The sequence below is a fragment of the Mirounga angustirostris genome, unplaced genomic scaffold, assembly GCF_029215605.1.
Source record: "Mirounga angustirostris isolate CCGP_5_RB_7025 unplaced genomic scaffold, mMirAng1.0.hap1 SCAF_12, whole genome shotgun sequence".
Taxonomy (NCBI): domain Eukaryota; kingdom Metazoa; phylum Chordata; class Mammalia; order Carnivora; family Phocidae; genus Mirounga; species Mirounga angustirostris.
The window spans coordinates 71299480-71322860 of NW_026991720.1; the positions used below are offsets into that span (position 1 = coordinate 71299480).

General features: G+C 36.2%; 1 protein-coding gene across 15 annotated transcripts in view; it reads right to left on the minus strand.

Annotated features, from left to right (window-relative positions):
* AKAP9 (A-kinase anchoring protein 9) overlaps nt 1-23381 on the minus strand; it is a 199005-nt gene that overhangs the window by 120065 nt on the left and 55559 nt on the right. For 12 of the 15 annotated variants that reach the window (XM_064575277.1, XM_064575281.1, XM_064575278.1 and 9 more), the window contains exons 3-4: nt 12832-13062; nt 9272-9316 (exon numbers count right to left, since the gene is read on the minus strand). In XM_064575277.1, coding sequence (XP_064431347.1) covers nt 9272-9316; nt 12832-13062 — 276 coding nt within the window. Of the gene's footprint in view, nt 1-985; nt 1095-9271; nt 9317-12831; nt 13063-13413; nt 13509-23381 lie in introns of those variants that run through there. The other 3 variants (XM_064575282.1, XM_064575283.1, XM_064575285.1) reach the window with 3 other exon arrangements.

Consider the following 23381-nt stretch of genomic DNA (forward strand, 5'->3'; position numbering starts at 1 on the left):
TCTGTAGAGGTAAGTATCATCTCATAAAGATACTGCTATTCAGAAAGAATCAGAGGAAGATAATTTTTATAACCATAAAATGGCCTTTACACCAAAACCTTTTCCTTTCAGTGGATGTTAGTTTAAAAGCATAGAAGACTGCCAAAAAATAAAAAAATAAAAATAAATAAAAGCATAGAAGACTAGCTCACTATTAATATCTTATCCTATTATACTTAATGTGGTACTATTTACATTAAAAATGTTAATAATGGATATCCCTATCAAAATACCATCAACTTTTTTCAAAGAAATGGAACAAATAATCCTAAAATTTGTATGGATATTTTAATAAAATAATCTGATGGTTCAAAACAGTTCATGAAAATTATAGTTCAATGTGCTTCAGTGACTCATGGAATTGGAGCCAAGTAACTAATGAGGTTAAGATCATCCATTTAAAGTCAAAGCTGATTACCAAATACCACACTGTACACCTTAAATATATACAATTTTTAATTGTCAATTGAGCTGAGGCAGGGAGTGAGAAAAAATGAGGTGAGGTTAAAAAAAAAAATCAAAGTTAAAAGACTAAGTTTATATAACTTTATGGCTAAAGGCTATGTCTCCCACTCCAGCTAGTCATTTCATAAATATCATGAATCATACAAATAACTTGGTTAAGAAGCACTAAATAATCACATGAAATCCAAAATGAGAGTATCTGCCCTGCTGTCACTTCATCTTTCCATACTTAACAAAGCATATTTATTTACCTGTCATGTGTCTAGGTTGCCTCCAGCATTTGCAACTTTCTCCAAATAACCCTGCTCAAAGGGTATCAATAAAAATATTTCATGTACATAGAGCATTTTGGATATGAAATGTCCCTTCATGGAAGACTGAACAGATTAGATATAATTTAATTTGTAAGAAGGGCATTTTTTACTCAGTCTGATTCCTCTGGTATACGTAACTGGGTATATTTATACAGAAGAGATCTTACTAGGGGCGCCTGGGTGGCTCAGTCGTTAAGTGGCTGCCTTCGGTTCAGGTCATGATCCCAGGGTCCTGGGATCGAGCCCCGCATCGGGCTCCCTGTTCCGCGGGAAGCCTGCTTCTCCCTCTCCCACTCCCCCGCTTGTGTTCCCTCTCTCGCTGTGTCTCTCTCTGTCAAATAAATAAAATCTTAAAAAAAAAAAGAAGAAGAAGAGGAAGAAGAGATCTTACTAGGTATCATAGGTATCACAGGATATTATCATCTAATTCTTTCTAGGCTTGAATCCATTATTCAATCCAATGAGAATACCAGCCAAAGAAGTCAAGAAAATTAAGTGCATACCATAAAATTTCCAATCTAAGTTCTAAGTAACTAATCAGGATCTGAAATCCTTTTGAGAATAATTTGTTAAAAGAATTCTCATCACACACTTCATTTACTTAGTGTAAAGATAAAGCATATTTCTACTGAAGAGCAGTAAAAAAAACCCCAAACTTTGTTGATTATCTTTTTTATACCAAACACCATACTAAATATTATCAAATATAACCCTCACAACTACACTGTGAAGATCTCACTGTTTTACAGGTGAAAAACTGTATATCAGAGTTGAAGTGATGGGCACAGGTTGATACACCTTGGGGGTGATGAGGCTGAAATTTGAGCACAAAGCTCCAAAGCTCCTGTTCTTTTTTATTACCTTATTTCCCTACATACCAGAAAAATGACAGCGATATTTTAAAAACATACAAGATAATTATGTGGCCTACAATTCAAAACTGTAATTCTGAAATTTTAAAAATGCTCCAATGCAAACAAGAGCAGCCAACATTATTATTAAACTTTGGAAATCTGGCATTTGTAATGAAGTTATAATCTATGTATCTCCTACAAAGGAATTTCCTTTGGCAGGGAGGGTGTGATACTAAGAGGTAATTCCTTAAAATTTCCAATATGAAAATCATAACAGGGTGAGACTTATTCCTCAATTTACAAATTTAGCTAATGATTCTTCTGCCTCCTGAAAAGGTAACTATGGCTTAGAAGTCCCCCTTCATTCTAGCTCAGTCAAACCAGTTTTTTTTAAATAACATAATGTACTATTTGTTTCAGGGGTACAGGTCTGTGATTCATCAGTCTTACACAATTCACAGCGCTCACCATAGCACATAACCTCCCCAATGTCCATCACCCAGCCACCCCATCCCTCCCCACCCCACCCCTCCAGCAACCCTCAGTTTGTTTCCTGAGATTAAGTGTCTCTTATGGTTTGTCTCCCTCTCTGGTTTCATCTTGTTTCATTTTTGCCTCCCTTCACCTATGATCCCGTCTTGTTTCTCAAATTCCATATACAAGTGAGATCATATGACAACTGTCTTTCTCTGATTGACTTATTTCACTCAGCATAATACCCTCTAGTTCCAGCCACGTCGTTGCAAATGGCAAGATTTCGGGGTTTTTTTGATGGCTGCATCGTGTGTGTGTGTACACACCACATCTTCTTTATCCATTCGTTGATGGACATCTTGGGTCTTTCCACAGTTTGGCTATTGTGGACATTGCTGCTATAAACATCAGGGTGCACGTACCCCTTCGGATCACTACATTTGTATCTTTGGAGTAAATACCCAGCAGTGCAATTGCTGGGTTGTACGGTAGCTCTATTTTCAACTTTTTGAGGAACCTCCATACTGTTTTCCAGAGTGGCTGGCAACAGCCTGTGTTCCCACCACCAGTGTTCCCACCACCAGTGTTCCCCTTTCTCCGCATCCTCGCCAACATCTGTCGTTTCCTGACTTGTTAATTTTAGCCATTCTGACTGGTGTGAGGTGGTATCTCATTGAGGTTTTGATTTGGATTTCCCTGATGCCGAGCGATGTTGAGCACTTTTTCATGTGTCTGTTGGCCATTTGAATGTGTTCTTTGAAAAAATGTCTGTTCATGTCTTCTGCCCATTTCTTGACTGGATTATTTGTTCTTTGGGTGTTGAGTTTCATAAGTTCTTAATAGATTTTGGATACTAGCCCTTTATCTGATACGTCATTTGCAAATATCTTCTCCCATTCTGTCGGTTGTCTTTTGATTTTGTTGACTGTTTCCTTTGCTGTGCAAAAGCTTTTTATCTTGATGAAGTCCCAATAGTTCATTTTTGCTCTTGCTTCCTTTGCCTTTGGCGAAGTCAAACCAGTTTTAACATCATTAACAGGAACAGTGAAAGCTTCAAAACTAGCCCAGAGTATCACAGATTCAACCAGCCCCCATATTAGCAATCTTAATGAGACATTTTCAAATATTTCACAATCAATTTTTCTACTGTTTTCCTACGGACACAGAGAATATATGACTTCGTCACAGTATAATTCATCATGAATCCAGGCCCAAAATATATAATATCACAAAGGTTATGATCAAATCAGGTCTATCTGTCATTTCATAAATATCTTTTTTCATTGTAATCTTCTAAGTAACTGTTTTTTCCAATTATAAATCAGTTAATCAATTTAGTTTTTGTGATCTCCAGTAAAAAGAAAAAGTATCAAAGGATAGGTCACATAGTAAAAAGAAGTATCTTTCCTGAAACTTTTGTTTGGAAAAAAAAATACATATGTATGTATAGATATATATTTATTCATGTACACAATCATTCATGTATATAATAAAACATGTATGTGATTACATATGCAAATATGTAGAAATTACACACATATACATGTAGTATAGATTTCTTGTTCAACCATGGTCAACATACTCTAACTTTTAACTGTAGGAATTATATTTAAATATTACTTGTACCTTATTTCAAAACACATCAGATTTACTAGGTATCATAGATAGTTTCAATACATTCTTCTGGACCTCATAATTCCCACCAGTTTTATAGCTTAAAAAAATCTAGGCAAAAAATAACTTATTGTAATAAGACTTTTCAATATTACTGTTTTCAAAAAGAGAACTTGAAATCACAATCTTTTGATGTCCTTACCTTTCAAATCTGTATTAATAAAAATTAAAGTTACTCTCTTATCCCAAAGTGAGAAAATGGCTATATAATTTTAACCAAATTTCAAAGGCATATATGAGATGGTCTGATCTATAGCCACTTGGCTTATAAAAAAATTCACCTTACTGTAAAGAAAAAAAGGCACTTTGTGCAGTCCTGGGGTATCCCAAAGACATAGGGAGTTCAGGCATAAAAACACCTGAAACTTTCAATCAAGAAAGACAAACTATAAGAATTATGGCGTTAGAAAGAGAGAGAGAAGACTTCCGAGTAGGAGGGTCCTGAGCTCACCTCTCCCCACGAACACACCAAGGCTGCAACTACATATACTGCAACTCACTGAGAACGACCTGAAGACTAGCAGAACAGCTCTTCCACAGCTAAAGATATAAAGAAAAAGCCACATCGAAAAGGGTAGGAGGGGCAGAGATGCAATCAGAAACTAAACCTCCCATGCGGCAACCCACAAGCAAGAGAGATATCACAGGTGTGAAGGTCCTCCTTGAGGAGCAAGGGGCTTAAGCCCCACATTGGGCACCCCTCTTCCTGTCGATCTGCACTGGGAATATGAGCCTCCATAAGTATCTGGATTTAAATCAGCTTAACTCTGGGAGAGTGGAGGGCTATAAGAAACCAATACTCCACTCTTAAAAAGGCCAATCAGTGTACACCAGCACCTACTCAGAGACCCAGCCCAGAGGTAGCAGTTTGAAAAGCGCCTGGACTATATTATGTGATGGAGATTTATTAATTTTAGGGCTTGTGCCACAGGGACAAGGATCTGCAAAACTTTCTCTGGGAATGGAAGTGCTGGCAGGCACTATTTTTCTTGCCCTCCTTCAGCCCAGCTGGCTTGACACTGGTGGGCCCCCATTCGGACACTCTTCCTAGCACCACTCACCCTGCCCTGATGTTCCCCTGCAGAATCATTCTAACCAACCCGACTGCCCTGGCAAGGGCCCTTCCGAAGTGACTCCTGCTCTAGGGAGTCCCACCCACCTGCATGCCCATGACCGTGGACACCGAGCCCCCCAGCCAAGTCACACTGCATCCTAACTCCACCCACCAGCATACTTGAAGCAGCTGCAGCCAGTCCTCTTAGCCAGCCACGTTGGGGCCAGCCCTACCCACCAGTGTACCCACAGCAGTTGCAGCCCAGTCACTATGTGCAGATGACATGATACTATATATAAAAACTCTAAAGACTCCACTAAGAAACTTTAGAACTAATAAATGAATTTAGTAAAGTTGCAGGACACAAAATTAATATACAGAAATCTGTTGCATTTCTATACATTAATAATAAACTAGCAGAGAAATTAAGAAAATCCCATTTACAATTTTATCAAAAAAGAATAAAGTATCTAGGAATAAAGTTAACCCAGGAGGTGAAAGACGTGTACTCTGAAAACTATAAGACACTGATGAAAGAAACCAAAGATGACACAAATAAAGGGAAAGATATACCATGTTCATGGGTTGAAAGAATTAATATTGTTAGAATATCCATACTACTCAAAGCAATCTACAAATACAATGCAATCCCTATCAAAATACCAATAGCATTTTTCACAGAACTAGGACAAATAATCTTAAAATTTGTATGGAACCACAAAAGACCCCAAATACCCAAAGTAATCTTGAGAAAGAACAAAGTTGGAGGGAACACAGTCCCAGATTTCAAACCATACTACAAAGCTACTGTAATCAAAACAGTATGGTACTGGCACACAAATGGACACATAAATCAATGGAACAGAACTGAGAGCCTAGGAAAAAACCCATGTTTATATGGTAACTAATCTATGACAAAGGAAGCAAAAATACACAATGGGGAAAAGACCGTTTCTTCAATAAATAGTGCTGAAAACACAGGACAGCTACATGCAAAAGAATGAAACCACTCTTACACCATATACAAAAATAAACTCAAATTGGTTTAAAGACCTGAAGCTATAAAACTCCTAAAAGAAAACATGGGGAGTAAACTCTTATACCTCAGTCTTAGGAATATATTTTTGGATCTGTCTTGTTAGGCAGGGGCAACAAAAGCAAAAATAAACAACTGAAACTACATCAAACTAAAAAACTTTTGCACAATTAAGGGAACCCATCAACAAAACTAAAAGTCAACCTATTAAATGAGAAAAGATATTTGTAAATGACATATCCATTAAAAGGTTAATATTCGGGGCACCCAGGTGGCTCAGTGGGTTGGGCATCTGCCTTCGGCTCAGGTCACGATCTCAGGTCCTGGGATCGAGCCCCAGGTCAGGCTCCCTGCTCCTCCCCCTTGCTCGTGCTCTCTCTCTCTCAAATAAATAAATAAATCTTTAAAAAAAAAAAAAGGTTAATATCCAAAATATATATAAAAAATAAACCTCACAGCAGAGTGTATAATGCCAAGTGAAGTCAGTCAGTTAGAGAAAAACAAATGCAATATGATTTCACTCATATGTAAAATTTAAGAAATAAAACAAATGACCAAGGGGAAAAAAAGAGAGACAGACGAAGAAACAGACTCTTAACTACAGAGAATAAACTGATGGGTACCACAGGGGAGAAGGGTGGGGGGGATGGGTGAAAGAGAGGATAGGGATTAAAGAGTACACTTATCATGATGAGCACTGAGTAATGTTTAGAATTGATGAATCACTATATTATACACCTGAAACCAAATATTAACACTGTATGTTAACTATGTTAAAGTAAAAAACTTAATAAAATTTTTAAAAAATAAAAAAATAAATTTAATAAAAAGAACTCATAGCACTCAACCCCAAAAAAGAAAGAAAGAAAGAAAGAAAAGCAAAGAAAGGAAACAGCCAAACAATCCAATTAAAAAATGAGCAGAGGGCCTGAATAGACATTTTTCCAGAGAAGATATAAACATGACCAACAGGCACATGAAAAGATGCTCATTACCATTCATCATTAGGGAAATGCAAATTAAAACCTCAATGATATATCACCTCATGCTTGTCAGAATGGCTATTTAAAAAAAAACATGAAATAACAAGTGTTGGTGAGAATGTGGGACAAAGGGAACCCTTGTATACTATTAGTGGGAATGTAAATTGGTGCAGCCACTATGAAAAACAGTATGGCAGTCCCTCTAAAAATTAAAAATAGATCTATATGATCCATTAATTCTATTTCTGGGTATTTATCTGAAAAAAATGAAAACATCAATCTGAAAAGATATATTGCACCCCTGTGTTTATTGTAGCTTTATTTACAATATCCAAGACATGGAAGCAACCTAAGTATCAATCAGTAGATGAATGGATAAAGAAGATGTGACATATATATGTGTGTGTGTGTGTGCGCGCATTTGTCTATATATGATGGAAAATTACTCAACCATAAAAACAAATGAAATCTTGCCATTTGTGACAACATGGATAAGTGAAATAAATCAGAAAAAGGGGCACCTAGCTAGCTCAGTAGGTAGAGCATCTGACACTTGATCTTGGGGCCATGAGTTTGAGCCCCACGTTGGCTGTGGAGATCACATAAATAAATAAATAAATATTTTTTAAAAAGTCAGAGAAAGACAAATGCCGTATGATTTCACTTATATGTGGAATCTAAAAAACAAAACAAATGAACAAAACAGAAACAGACTCATAAACGTAGAGCACAGACTAGACTGGTAGTTGCCAGTGGAGAGGGAACGTAGGGCGATGGGTGAAATAGGCATAGGGGAGTAAGAGGTACAAACTTCCAGTTATAAAATAAATAAGTCACAAGGATGTGGAATATCCCACAACATAGGGAATATAGTTAATATAACAATAATTTTGCATGGTAACAGGCGGTAACTACACTTACTGTGGGAGCATTTTGTAACATATATCAATGTCAAATTACTACATTGTACACCTGAAACTAATAGTCTCTATCAACTATACTTCAATTTAAAAATAATGAATAAAAATAATTTTTTAATTATGTTCAGTTAGCCAACATACAGTACATCATTAGTGTTTGATGTAGCGTTCAACAATTCATTAGTTGTTATAACACCCAGAGCTCATCACAACACGTGCCCTCCTTAATTTTTTTAAAAAGACTATAGCCATTATAGAAAGAAAAAAAGCAGTGTTGCTTTCATAAAGAAGCCCCAAATTTAAAGTCACAAGGCCAGATTCTCTGAATTGCAAGTCGTGATTTTATTTTTTTATTTTTATTTTTTTAAAGATTTTTATTTATTTATTTGACAGAGAGAGACAGAGTGAGAGAGGGAACACAAGCAGGGGGAGTGGGAGAGGGAGAAGCAGGTTCCCCGCGGAGCAGGGAGCCCAATGTGGGGCTCGATGTGGGGCTCGATCCCAGGACCCTGAGATCATGACCTGAGCTGAAGGCAGATGCTTAACGACTGAGCCACCGAGGCACCCCTGCAAGTCGTGATTTTAAATTGAGATACTTTCCCTATAGGCAACTTTATGTAATGTAAATCAGGTACCAATTTATTTATTCAACCCTTGTTAATTATCTTCTTGACCAAACTACCAATAAGTATATTCCCAGCTTTTAAGCACATTAAACTTTTGAAGTATCAGAGTTTTTACTCCCATTTGCAATTCAAAACAGTAGTCTGTTCACTTAGAACATGATTTTTTTTTTTTGGTATTAGAAACCTACAATATATCAAAACTTATGGAATACACTGAGTTGCTGAACCATTCAGAACAAGGAATAATTTTCCATATCCTCAAATTCTGGACCAAAGAAATGATAATGATATCTAAAACAATAAGAAAAAGATAACAATATGACATATATTTATTAATAATACATAAAGAAGGTATTTCCTAATGTGGCCAATGCCTACATTAGCTTTTATCACCTAAATTAAAAATCACTATTGCAGCATTAATTTCAACAAATGAATTTATGTAATTATATAGAATTAAAGCATTTGTAAAAAGCATCACTCACAATGTGAAATAGTATATGTATAATGAAATATTTACTGTGTTGAATATGGATACCTTATGATGATAATTAATCCTAAATCTCAATATCATTTTCCTAGAAACTTAAAGGCCTCTAATTAAGGCCCAAGCTATTCAAAAAGATTTAAGACCTTAGTTAATAATCTGAAAAAAATACAGAGAGAAAAACATAACCTTCAGGTTTTCTAGGTCATTTACATTGTATTTTGTTATGCTATACTTCATTATATTTATAAAAATACATAAGCAGGTGAGTTGCGAGAAATAAAGGATTAATGTTTCAAAAATAATACATAAAAAGTTAATCTACATAATATTACTTATTCTTACCTCTGAACTATAATCATCTGCCGTAGTTGAAATCTCACTTTCTGGCTAAAACAAAAATAAAAACCAATTACATTAAAGCCTTCCCCTCCCCCGCCAAACATTGTACTTCATTAACCCATTACTATTAGTAACATATGATAGAAAATTCATATAAAAATATCACTAAAAAACTAGCAAAATTATTCAAGCATTTAAAAAAAAAAACTTTAAGTATGTGGATTTTATTTTATTCATTTTTTTTAAAAGTAAGCTCTGTGCCCAACATGGGGCTTGAACTCACAACCCTGAGATCAAAAGTCACATGCTCTACCAACTGAGCCAACCATACACCCCTAAACCTATAAAATTTTCACTCTATGAATCACAATAGCTAACTAACACACCTGACATTTATCATAAAGCATTTTTCTAAATATAAATGTATCAAGAGGTACTTTCACACAGGGTCTTATATACATTACAAATCATTTGTAAGACAAGCACCAAATAAGATATCATCCCTCTAATTCTTATGTCTCTTTTAAATAAAAGAAAGTCTTAAAATGTCACTCAAAGAGTTCAATTTCTTCAAAAAGAAAAATCATCAGCGTGCCTGGCTCAGTTGGTAGAACATGAGCTTAGAGATTACTTAAAAAAAAAAAAAGGGTAAAAAAACCCACCAAATCTTGATGCTAGAAAAGTAGTAAGAACTTAAAGAAAAATAACAATGCTCATTGTTTTTTTTTTTTTTTAAAGATTTTATTTATTTATTTGAGAGAGAGAGAGAATGAGAGAGAGCGCATGAGAGGGAGAAGCAGACTCTCTGCCGAGCAGGGAGCCCGATGCGGGACTCGATCCAGGGACTCCAGGATCATGACCTGAGCTGAAGGCAGTCGCTTAACGAACTGAGCCACCCAGGCGCCCAACAATCTTCATTGTTACTAACACCTCTGCAGCTTATAAAACACTTACTAAGACATTCCTGTTTTATTCTTACAACCCTGGGATTTGGGTATGAAGTGAGTGGCTTTTCTGAGCTTCCCTTAGTTTAGAACCACTAGAAAGAGGTTCCCTCAGTTCAGAACCACTAGGAAGTTTCCTCAAGGAGGAAACTTAAATTTTCACTGCTTTCACTGTTCACCCACTCATCTAAGAATCTCAATTTACAAGTGAGAAAAGAGACCTAGATATTTCACCTTTTCATTCAACAAATATGAACCATCACTGTCTCCTTTCCCATCTATACTTAAGGAAATTTTATTCATCACTCAATACCAAGTTCTAAGTCTACCTCCTCTCTGATGTAGTAACTGATGCCAGGAACAGAAAGAAGCTTACCCCTATCCTAAAATTCTGTCATAGGGGTTCCTAACTTATATGACCCTCTTTTTTTTTTTTTTTTAAAGATTTTTTATTTATTTGACAGAAAGAGACAAAGCGAGAGAAGGAACACAAGCAGGGGGAGTGGGAGAGGGAGAAGCAGGCCTCCCGTCGAGCAGGGAGCCCGATGCGGGGCTCGATCCCAAGACCCTGAGATCATGACCTGAGCCGAAGGCAGACGCTCAATGACTGAGCCACCCAGGCGCCCCTATATGACCCTCTTTTAAATCTAAAATACTTTCATGACATAAGTCCTCATGGCTGATTCACTTATGCCTTTTAAACAACTATAGATTAAATGTATATTGTGTACTAAAAACTGTGTTACCAAGGATGAAATGGTGAACAAGACACTCTTTGCACTGGAAATGCTAAAACTCTAGTGAGAAGCCCAAACATTGATTTGTTATGCAGAAAAAGATAACAAATACATCTTCAAACCACGTCAAGCACCAGAGTTGCCATTTTACATCATTTAAAAGATCCAGATTTCAACAAACAATTACAAGATACACAAAGAAAAAGGAAAAGTATGGCCCATATAGAAGAAAAACAACAGTCAGTAGAAATGGTCCCTGAGGAAACACAAATACTGGACTTCATATACAAAGACTTTAAATGACCTATTTTAAATAGAGTCAAATAAGTGAATAAAATTAAATCTAAAATACTGAAGAAAACTATAAGGATACTGCCTTACAAAATAAAGAGCATCACTATAAAAGAACCAAAGAGGGGCACCTGGCAGGCTCAGTTGGTGGAGCATGCGACTCTTGATCGCGAGATTGTGAGTTCAAGCCCCATGTGGGGTGTAGAGATTACTTAAAAAAATAAAATAAAGTTTTTAAAAATAATTTTTTAAAGAAGTAAAATAACTGAAATGAATAATTCATTTCAGGGGGCTTAACAGATCTGTGAAGAATCAGCAAACTTTAATATATAGTTCAATTGAAATTATGCAGTCTGAGGAAAAGATTAAAAAAGAATGAAGAGGGGCGCCTGGGTGGCTCAGTCGGTTAAGCATCTGCCTTTGGCTTAGGTCATGATCCCAGGGTACTGGGATCGAGCCCCGCATTGGGCTTCCTGCTCAGCGGGGAGCCTGCTTCTCCTTCTCCCTCTGCCTGCCACTCTGCCTACTTGTGTTCTCTCTCTGTCAAATAAATAAATATTTTTTTTTAATAAATAAAATCTTTAAAAAAAAAGAATGAAGAAAAATGAACAGAGCATGAGAGATCTGTGCAACAGTATCAAACATACTAACATGCATAATAGGAGACCCAGAGGAGGGGACAGAAAGGAGCAGAAAGAATATCTGACAATACAATGCCCGAAAACTTCCCAAATTGGATGAAAAACACTAATCTACATATCCAAGATGCTCAACAAATTCTAAGTAGGAGAATATCAAAAAGATCCACTCTTAGCTAATCTTTAACATCCCAAACCTTTTGAATAAAGCTCAAATCCTATATATTATCTAAATCTTTCTGTTTCCATATAAATATGTCAGGGTACACTCTAAATTATAATTATTACCTGTCTCACACACCACTCTTTCTCCTAAGCATCCCAGCCTTCTCTACTCGTGGTTTTAGTTGGTAGCTCCAACCCATCCACCATCCCAATCCACTTTTAAATTCTCCCTCATCGCCTTATTCTGGAAAATCACACCATTAAAGAGAAGAAGAAAATCAGCCTTTATTTTGGGCCTTCTATGGGCCAGGTGCAATCTCCTGCCTCTCACCTTTACCATCCTCCCATCCCCAACATTCTGTGATGCTTTTAAAACTAAACTTCCTACAGTTTCCAAGTCATATCATAGCTTCATGTTCTTGTGGATGTTGCTTTTTCATCACAGAGGTTGCCTTGCTACTTCTTTGCTGATAGCTTATGCCGATTTAGCATTCCCCCAAATCATGGTACTCTAGGGTACCATATGCATTTTTGTTACCATAGCTGTAATCAGAATACACAGACTACCTTACATCTGCCTTCCCCACTTGACTTTCCTAAAGGGCAGAGAATGTCATATTTACCCTTGTATCCTTGGTGCTGAATCCTTGATGTATTATATTATAGTTGTACTATAAATGTTTATTGAATTAAGCTCACAAAAACTGCACAGGGTAATAATGAGTGTTGTCATTACAACAACTTTCCACTTAGACTTCTAATTTTCAAAAATCTAGATGAATACTTACTTCAACAGAGAAGACCTCATCACGTTTGATTATTGTGGATTCAGGAGTCACGGCTGTTCCTACCCTCTGAGAACTATTTATGTACATTTCATCACTCTGTGAGTGCTCAATATTCAAAGCATGGTATGTTGACACATCATGTTTACTGCTTGAAGTTTTCCTCTTTTTTTTCTGCTTCTTAGAAGGATTCTGCCCATCAGATTGAGCTTTCCTTTGTCGAAACTGGGCAAGCTACAGAAAAAAAGACATTGTCCTTATCATTAGAGATACTTTTTCTTTACCACCACTATGAAAAAAGCAAGTATCTTTGGAATCATTTTCTTTACAAAATCAAACCATCACTAAATAAAGGACAGTTGTTACAGTCCTTAATATAACTACTGAATTGCAAAAAAATTAGGTACTTCTGAATAAATACTATTCAAATATTAAGAAGAACTGAAAATGTCATGTCTAAAGAAAAAAAATTAGCCCAGAGTTAGGTAGAATAGGGAAAACAGGCGCTCTCACTCACAGCTTGGCAAGAGTGTAATCTCTGGGTGTTAGATTATATAAAAATATAAGAGGTCTAAATGCGTTTACCTTGTGAAATTTCTGGGACTTCTACTGATTTGTACTAAATTTAATTAGTCCATGCAAAAGATTTAGTTACACAAACGATCACTGCAGCCTTGTTTCTAATGGGAAAAAAATTTGAAATAATTTAAATGTCAAACAATAGTGCTTCCTATCCCCTAATCACTTGCATATCATCATCAGGATTTTTGCCATGTCCTAATGCCATCTATACTTATCATTAACTTAACATGTTTTCACTAGTGTACTTATCTAAATTTATTTTAAAAGGAGACTTTCTATCCTGGTATAAATTAAAAGCCAGTATCACTTGTGATTTCCTTAAATAAAATAGTAAACAGAAATGAATGTAATGAAAACTAATACTACATTATCAAAATTTTAGCTAGGTATTACTGCTGAAGGTTATAAGAGAAACAGGCAAGTGTTAAAGGAGTATTAAGGATATATGAGCATCAAACAGACTTTTGGCTTACTGTAAACAGATGGTCTAAAAAAAAACCTGGAAAAGTATTAACTTTCTTATGATACTATTCACTATTATTTATTTATTTTTAAAAAGATTTTATTTATTCATTTGAGACACAGAGATAGAGAGAGAGAGAGAGAGAGAGAGAGAGCGCATGAGCGGGGGAGAGGCAGCGGGAGAGGGAGAAGTAGGCTCCCCGCTGAGCCAGAAGCCTGATGTGGGGCTCCATCCCAGGACCCCAGGATCATGCATGACCTGAGCCGAAGGCAGACGAACAACCATCTGAGCCACCCAGGTGCCCCTATTCACTATTAATTAATACTGGATCAGGCTATCACCTAAAATATCCTGTCACCACCTAAATTAAGAAGTATGCATTACATACTTTGGGTAACACTGGATTAACTCAATTAAAATGTTAATGCAAATAATAATATTAAAGATGTTTATATAAAAAGTATATGTGAAAAAATAATAAAGATGTTTATGACACAGTGGTATATATAAAATAATACTGCAAAAGAATATTTTTTTTTAAGATTATTTATTTATTTGACAGAAAGACACAGCGAGAGAGGGAACACAAGCAGGGAGGGTGTGAGAGGGAGAAGCAGGCTTCCCACTGAGCAGGGAGCCCAATGCAGGGCTCGATCCCAGGACCCTGGGATCATGACCTGAGCCAAAGGCAGACGCTTAACAACTGAGCCACTCAGGCGCCCCAAATCTTTTTTTTTTAATAAAAGGAAAATGGTGTGCATCTCTTTCAACAAAGATAAGCAGGGCTCAGGCCCACAGCCTTCAATAATTCTAACTAGCTTGAATTTTAATAACATTATACACATAGGCATATATAAATTCTGGAAGAATATAACCACAACTTTGATATCTCTCTAGACTGGAGATTTCAGGTATTTTTCCTTATGCTCATCTGAAATTTCCTTTTTTATGCAACACATTTTCTAAATTTTATATGAAGCAACTACTAACCATCAATTCTTAAATTTACTTTGAGCTACTTGATCATTGAGAGAACAACAAAAGCATAAGAATAGCTGTAAGCCCCTTTGGGCCTTAAAAATAGGAAATCTACTAAACAGTCAACAAAACCAAAAGACAACCGACAGAATGGGAGAAGATATTTGCAAATGACATATCAGATAAAAGGCTAGTATCCAAAATCTATAAAGAACTTATCAAACTCAACACCCAAAGAACAAAGAATCCAATCAAGAAATGGGCAGAAGACATGAACAGACATTTCTCCAAAGAAGACATCCAAATGGCCAACAGACACATGAAAAAGTGCTCAACATCGCTCGGCATCAGGGAAATCCAAATCAAAACCTCAATGAGATACCACCTCATACCAGTCAGAATGGCTAAAATTAACAAGTCAGGAAACGACAGATGTTGGCGGGGATGCGGAGAAAGGGGAACCCTCCTACACTGTTGGTGGGAATGCACGCTGGTGCATTCTGGAAAACAGTATGGAGGTTCCTCAAAAAGTTGAAAATAGAGCTACCATACGATCCAGCAATTGTACTACTGGGTATTTACCCCCAAAATACAAATGTAGGAATCCGAAGGGGTATGTGCACCCTGATGTTTATAGCAGCAATGTCCACAATAGCCAAACTGTGGAAAGAGCCAAGATGTCCATCAACAGATGAATGGATAAAGAAGAGGTGGTATATATATACAATGTAATATTATGCAGCCATCAAAAGGAATGAGATCTTGCCATTTGCAACGATGTGGATGGAACTGGAGCATATTATGCTGAGCCAAATAAGTCAAACAGAGAAAGACATGTATCATATGACCTCACTGATATGAGGAATTCTTAATCTCAGGAAACAAACTGAGGGGTGCTGGAGTGGGGGGTGGGGTGGGAGGGATGGGGTGACCGGGTGATAGACACTGGGGAGGGTATGTGCTCTGGTAAGCCCTGTGAATTGTGCAAGACTGTTGAATCACAGATCTGTACCTCTGAAACAAATAATGCAATATATGTTAAGAAAAAAAAAAAAGGAGAAGAAGATAGCAGGAGGGGAAGAATGAAGGGGGGAAATCAGAGGGGTAGACGAACCATGAGAGACTATGGACTCTGAAAAACAAACTGAGGGTTCTAGAGGGGAGGGAGGGTGGGAGGATGGGTTAGCCTGGTGATGGGTATTAAAGAGGGCACGTTCTGCATGGAGCACTGGGTGTTATGCACAAACAATGAATCATGGAACACTACATCTAAAACTAATGATGTAATGTATGGTGATTAACATAAAAATAAAAAATTAAAAAAAAAATAAAAATAAAAAAAGGAAATCTACTACCAGCATATTAATTATATAACTATTAATTAGACCAAGCACAAAGATGGCCAGTAAATTTCTTATGATATGAAGTATTAAAACAATCTTAATGATGTTGCTATCATTAACTATCAAAATATGTGACAAATACCAGAACTTATAGAATAACACACAGCATATTTTATACTTATTTTGTCTGTTGCAGATGAAAAAAAGGATACAGCTATGTAGTAGTGATTACTTAATAAAGACATCTAACTCATAAGTCAGAAATATCTAATCAATCACTGACCTTGTAGAATGTAAAAATATATCACATTAAAAATTTTCCCCAGTTATTTAGCAACTAGCCTGTTATCCTACTTCATGTCTGCTTAAGGAACAGATGCAAGACCAGTTGCCTCTATTTGTACATTATTAAGCTGCTGGAATGCATTTAAACTACTTTGGAGGATACTAAATTCATTCTTAAAAATAAACCAACTGAAACACTATTACATATTATCTGAAAATAGAATCAAAAGTCTAGGCACAGCATTTTAAAAAGATCCCACAGAGAGAGAACACAAAACCAAGAAAAACATTAATAATGACATTCTTGATATTTAAGTTCAACTTCAGAAACTTCTTAAAATTCCATGTTGTCTGTGTTAGAAAATATACCCAGAGAGCAGAGAGTATAAAAACAAAGATGAATATTCTGTTTAAAATTCCAACTTGTAGGGTTATATAATTTATATTTAATATTTATTTTATGTACAAATACATAACAAAGGAGAAAACTAAAACTGTATTTTAAAAAGTCTGATTTTTTAAAAAACACCTCTCAGACAGTAGTATCCATTACTAAATGAATGCAAATGAAAAAGTTATTAATAGATATAGAATAAAAAGTAGAATGGTTTTCGGGGTGCCTGACTGGCTCAGTCAGAGGAGCATGTGTCTCTTGATCTTGGGGTGGTGAGTTTGAGCCCCACTTGGGAATAGAGATTACTTAAAATAAATAAATAAGAATTAAAAAGTAGAATGGTTTTCTGGTAGAATGGTGTAGAATTAAAAGTAGAATGGTATTTAGAACAAATCATTTCTAAGAACATAAAATTACCAAGACATTGTTTTAGGCTTTTTACTGATTATACAAAGTCATACTATTTTTTCAGAACAATTAACCAGAAGGTAGACAGCATGAGGGTAAAGACTTTTGTTATGTTCACTGCTATATATTCAAAGTCTGGAACAATACTAAAAAAATACATGTTGAGGGGCGCCTGCGTGGCTCAGTTGGTTAGGCGTCTGCCTTTAGCTGAGGTCATGGTCTCGGGGTCCTGGGGTCGAGCCCCGCATCAGGCTCCCAGCTCGGCAGGGAGCCTGCTTCTCCCTCTCCCTCTGCCCCCACTCGTGCTTTCTCTCTCTCAAATAAGTAAATAAAATCTTTTTTTTAAAAAAATACATGTTAAGTGAAAAAAAGATAACTTATCTTTTTACAGAAAAGTTACCACTAAAAAAAATTATTTTAAGCACTATTTCATAGAACCAGACAATTCAGATGATATAACAGGCATATCTAATTCTATTATCTAGAAAAGTTCCATGGTCTTAGAATTAAAATCAGCAATTAAATGAATCAAAACACAAAATAATCCCTCTTACCATCTCTTCCTCCATCAGGCAAAACAAAACAAAATTAATTCTCAAAAAGAATGCCCCACAATAGCTTTTTAGCAAGAGTTCTGTTTCATAAAAATGTATACAGAACTATACAACTCAGCACCAAAAAAACCAATCTGACTAAAAAATGAACAGAGGTTCTGAATAGACGTTTCTCAAAGAAGACATATAGATGGCTAACAGATGCATAAAAAGCTACTCAACATCACTCATCATCAGGGAAATGCAAATCAAAACCACAGTGAGATATCACTTTACTCCTTCAGAATGGCTAAAATCAAAATCACAAGAAATAACAAGTGTTGCTAAGGATGTGGAGAAAATGGAAACCCTATGCATGGCTGCTGGGAATGCATATTGATGCAGCCACTGTGGGAAACAGTATGGAGATTCCTCAAAAAATTGAAAATAGAATTACCATTTGATCCAGTAGTTCCACTACCAGGTATTTACCCAAAGAAAATGAAAACACTAATTTAAAAAATATATACACCCCCATGTTTACTGCAGCATTATTTACTATAGCTAAGATATGGAAGCAACCTAACAGTTCACTGATAGACAAATGGATAAGGAAGATGTGGTACAATATACAATGCAATATTACACAGCCATAAAAAATGAGATGGCGCCAGTGGCTTAGTTAGGTGGGCATCTGACTTGATTTCTGCTTGGGTTATGGTCTCAGATTGTGGGATCAAGTCCCGTGTCAGGCTCCGTGCTAAGAGTGGAGCCTTCTTGGGATTCTCTCTCTCCTTCTCCTTCTGCCCCTCCCTCCTTCGCTCTCCCTCTCAAAAAAAAAAAAAAAAGAGAGAGAGAGAGAAAGAGCGAGAGCATACCATTTGAGACAATGTGGGTAGACCTGGAGGGCATTATACTGAGTGAAGTAAGTCAGACTAAGAAAGACAAATACTATATAATTTTACTCATATGTGCAATTTAAAAAACAAAACAAACAGAAAATAGAGACAAAAAACCCAGACTCTTAAATACAGAGAAGAAACTATAGAGGGGAGGTGGGTACGGAGATGAATGAAACAGATAAAGGTGAATGAGAATACACTTGTATAGGTATAGAACTGTTGAATCATTATAGTGCGCATCTGAAACTAATACTATGTTAATTATACTTTGATTTTAAAAATAAATAAATATATAATGCCCAGAATAGCTTTTCAGCAAGAGTTCCATTTCATAAAAACGTGGGAGGAGTAAGATCATAAGTCTAATTTCTTACACCTATGTAAGCTATTTTTATTTTAAATTTGAAAAGTGGCAAGCTAGCAGATAAGCAAAAATCAGAAACTCTACTCAATTAGCTAATCATCTGATATTGAAATGATACACTTTAAATTACTGGGAAAACATTTATTCTAAAACATGCTGAAAATTCAGACTACAGCCATCTGTGTTTGTCATTTGGAAGCCAATTATAAAAATGTTAACATATGTAGGCACAGAAATAGTTGCAAGATTTACTGGAAAGATATCATGTCCACATACACTTGTCTTTCAGAACTAATTCAAATCTCAAGCAAATATCTTACTTTGACCAGAACATGAATAAACGACTAAACAAAAATGACTGATAATTTATTCCTTAAGTTCAATATTTATAACCTTATACGTAATCATTCTCAATAAAACAAGGAACTTAAAAAATCCTGTATAAAAACAGGCCAAGTTTTTATAATGGCACTTCAAAAAAACTACTAATTATAACGTTTATCAAATGTTCACTGAGTGTTAACTATGTGCCAGGCACTGTGCTAGACATGAACCAAAATACATGGTCCTACAAGTAGGATCTTTTAGTCAAGGCCAGCCTATTACATCACTGAGTTGTGGGAAGCAAGTAAGATAAAAGTTAGTGTACAATTTCATAATCAAAAGTACTCCTATATATCTTTAAGGAGGTGGTATGGGAGCTTCTCATACCCTGATTTTCTCAAAGGCAGCTTTTTTAAAAATAATTTTCTTTTTTTAATTTAAATTCAATTAGCCAACATATAGTCCATCTTTAGTTTCAGATGTAGAGTTCAATAATTCATCAGTGTGTATAACACCCAGTGCTCATCACATCTCATGCCCTCCTTAATGCCCATCACCCAGTTACCCCATCCCCCCACCCATCTCCCCTCCAGCAACCCTCAGTTTGTTTCCTAGAATTAAAAGTCTCATGGTTTTTCTCCCTCTCTGATGACTTTCAAAGGCAGCTTTCTATAAGAGGTGTGGTGGTGAAGTTTTAGATCTGTGAGGATAATAACTTGGCATAGGACAGGTATTAAGTAGTTTATTTATTTAAAAAATATTTATTGACTGCCTATCACGTATGCAGCACTGTGCTAAAGGCAGTACAGTTAGTAATGAATCAAACAGATACACACCATACTCCTATGAATTGTAATCCAGGTCGGAAGAACAAATTAAACAAATATAGAAAAACACAGAAATACATCATTTCGAGAGAGAAAAAAATGCCTTGAAGATAAAGTATAGGTAGTAAAGAAAGCCTACAATGGAAAGATTTAATTTGGTTGGGGATGTCGGGAGAAGTGAGGAAATACCCTACTGGAAAAAAGAATATGAAGCTGAGATTTGAAGACAAATATGAGTTACTTGTCTAAGATCATAATCAGTTAAGTGGCAAAACAGAGTAAGAACACCGACTCCAAATCCAGTATTTTCCCATTATACCAATTTATGTTCCATGCATTGAGTTCCTTTTTCTCCTTCATTTGTCATTATACTTCAAATCCTAGAACACTAAGTTCAAAGTCATGAATACATGAAATCACCAAACCAACAAATACTTTTTTGACAAAACTGGGGAAAAAACACCCACAACAACAACAATACACACACACACACACCCAAAAGAGAACATTGTAAAATATTTTAAAAATGTTATCTAGTCGCTCCAGTTTCCAAAAACAGCTGTGAGTTGAGCCATTTTCTATGTTTTTTGCTGTAGAAAATTTAAGAAATCCTAATTAATTCTAATTATGGTGACTATTTGTACTTGTCAGTACTGCCTTTAAGCCTTTTTAATATTCCTTAATGAATGCTGCACAAGAATGTTGTACAAACTATTACAACAAAACTCCAGGGGCCTAACTATGAAAACAAAAAGAAGATTACAACAGTTGACCCAAAGACAATTTGTATGTGGGGCAACTGAAAAGCAAGGAAGACAAAAGCAACATTTTAAGGATGCTCTGAAGCATATTTTCCAACAGTATCACGAACTGTTGGAAAATAACAGTGCCAAATAGCCCCCAAAATATCAGATACGGAAAAGACCTCAGAACTTTACATTACTGAGCCATCTGTCTTACTTATATTCTATAATCTCATTCAATGTAGATTTTTTATTAGGTTTTGGAACACCTTCATGTTTAAGAAGAAAAGAGATTCTGCACTCTAAGGAATCATCTTAATTTTGCATATTTTAACACATTTCATCGTATGGCACATAGTAGATGCAAATATTTGTTGAATGAAAACAGTATTTCAAAAAGAATATGGATGACATATAATAGAATCCTGAATCATTATGTCTAAAGAGAGTCTAATAAACTAGCTTTGTGATACTGGACAAGCCATTTGCCCTCAGCAGAATCCAATTTCTTCAACTGCACAATGCAGAGATAGATTAGAAGGACTTCTTAAGATTTCTTTCAGTTTTGGGGCACCTGGGTGGCTCAGTCAATTAAGTGTCCAACTGTTGATTTCAGTTCAGGTCATGATCTCAGGGTCGTGAGATCAAGCCCCGCCTTAGGCTCCATGCTCAACGGGGAATCGCTCAAGATTCTCTCTCTGCATCGACACTGCTAGCACGGTGCACGCACACACACTCTCTCTCTCTCTCAAACAAATGAACGTTAAAAAATAAAAGACTTCTTCCAGTTTTAAGGGCTCTCTTGAAGAACTGTTTTCAATTTTTCTTTGTCCTTTCTCCTCTTCCTACTCTCCATTATAAAGGAGGAAAAGTTAGAATTTTACATTACAAGAGTTGTTGTTGTTTTTTTTCCCTAACTGTTGCTTGAGGGGTGGCTGGGTGGCTCAGTTGGTTAAGCGTCTGGCTCTTGGTTTTCGCTCAGGTCACGATCTCAGGGTTGTGGGATTGAGCCCGGTGTTGGGCTCTGCACACGGTGTGCGACCTGCCTGGGATTTCCTCTTTCCCTCGCCCTCTGCCCCTCCCCCCTCCCTCTTAAAAAACAACAACAACACACAAAAACCATTACTTGAAAATCAATAAACAGTATCTATTACTAAATGACCCCAAATGAAAAAAGACAGATGTGCAATAAAAATTAGAATGATTACTTTATAGTGCTTAGAACAAATCTCTTCTAAGTACTTAAAATAATTAAAATACTATTTTAGGCTCATGTTACTGATTATATGAAGTTAACTTATTTCAGAACAAATAACTAGATAGCAAGCTTCAGGAGGAAAGGGGTTTTTAATCAGAATCAAAGCCTACATAATACTCTAAGTCTAGAAGAGTGCCTGCACATAGGTTCTCAATGAATATTTGTTGAATAAAAAAAGATAATTTTTTTTTTAAGATTTTATTTATCTGAGAGAGAGAGAATGAGAGACAGAGAGCATGACAGGGAGGAGGGTCAGAGGGAGAAGCAGACTCCCTGCCGAGCAGGGAGCCCGATGCGGGACTCAATCCCAGGACTCCAGGATCATGACCTGAGCCAAAGGCAGTCGCTTAACCAACTGAGCCACCCAGGCGCCCTGATAATTTATTTTTTATAAAAAGAGGCACCACCAAACAATAATTCTAGGTATTACTCCTCAGAATTTCAGAACATCTGCATAGTTTCTTTTTAAAAAAATGGGGTGCCTGTCTGGCTCAGTCAGAAGAGCATGTGACTCTTGATCATGGGGTTGTGAGTTCGAGCCCCACACTGGGTGTAGAGATTATTTAAAATAAATAATTTTTCTTAAAAGATGACACATCAGTTCTATGGTTACATTATTGCATAACCATACAATGTAACTGTCAAAAATAATGTTTTCAAAAAAAACTTAATGTGAGAAAATGCTTTCAACATAAAGTCTGGGGAAAAGAAGCCAAAATTGCACAGAGTATGATTCAAGTTAAGTTTAAAAATATACACAGAAACAAAGAATCAACAAACTAATAGTGATTATTTGTGGGTTGAGACTATGAGTGATTGTTTTCTTCTCTGAAAAATCTTCACTGCCTCCTTCCCCTCAGATCTGTAAAGAATATTCTGTAAAGAATATTCGCTAATAAAAATTATCATGGACTTATAAGTTAATATCACCATTTTTTTAAAGGACATAATACACATCTACCACAAATCTCATTCCAAAAAGCAGAGAGAAGGCAGAGCCCCAGGAATATGCTGTCCTGGGACCTCGCCACTTTCATCAGCTTCTCCAGACACGGTTACCAAACCTCATAAGCATAACTGCCAACACTGACAGGTCATTACATCTTCACTGTTCACATGCCATCTACCTGTTTCATTTCACTGTCACCT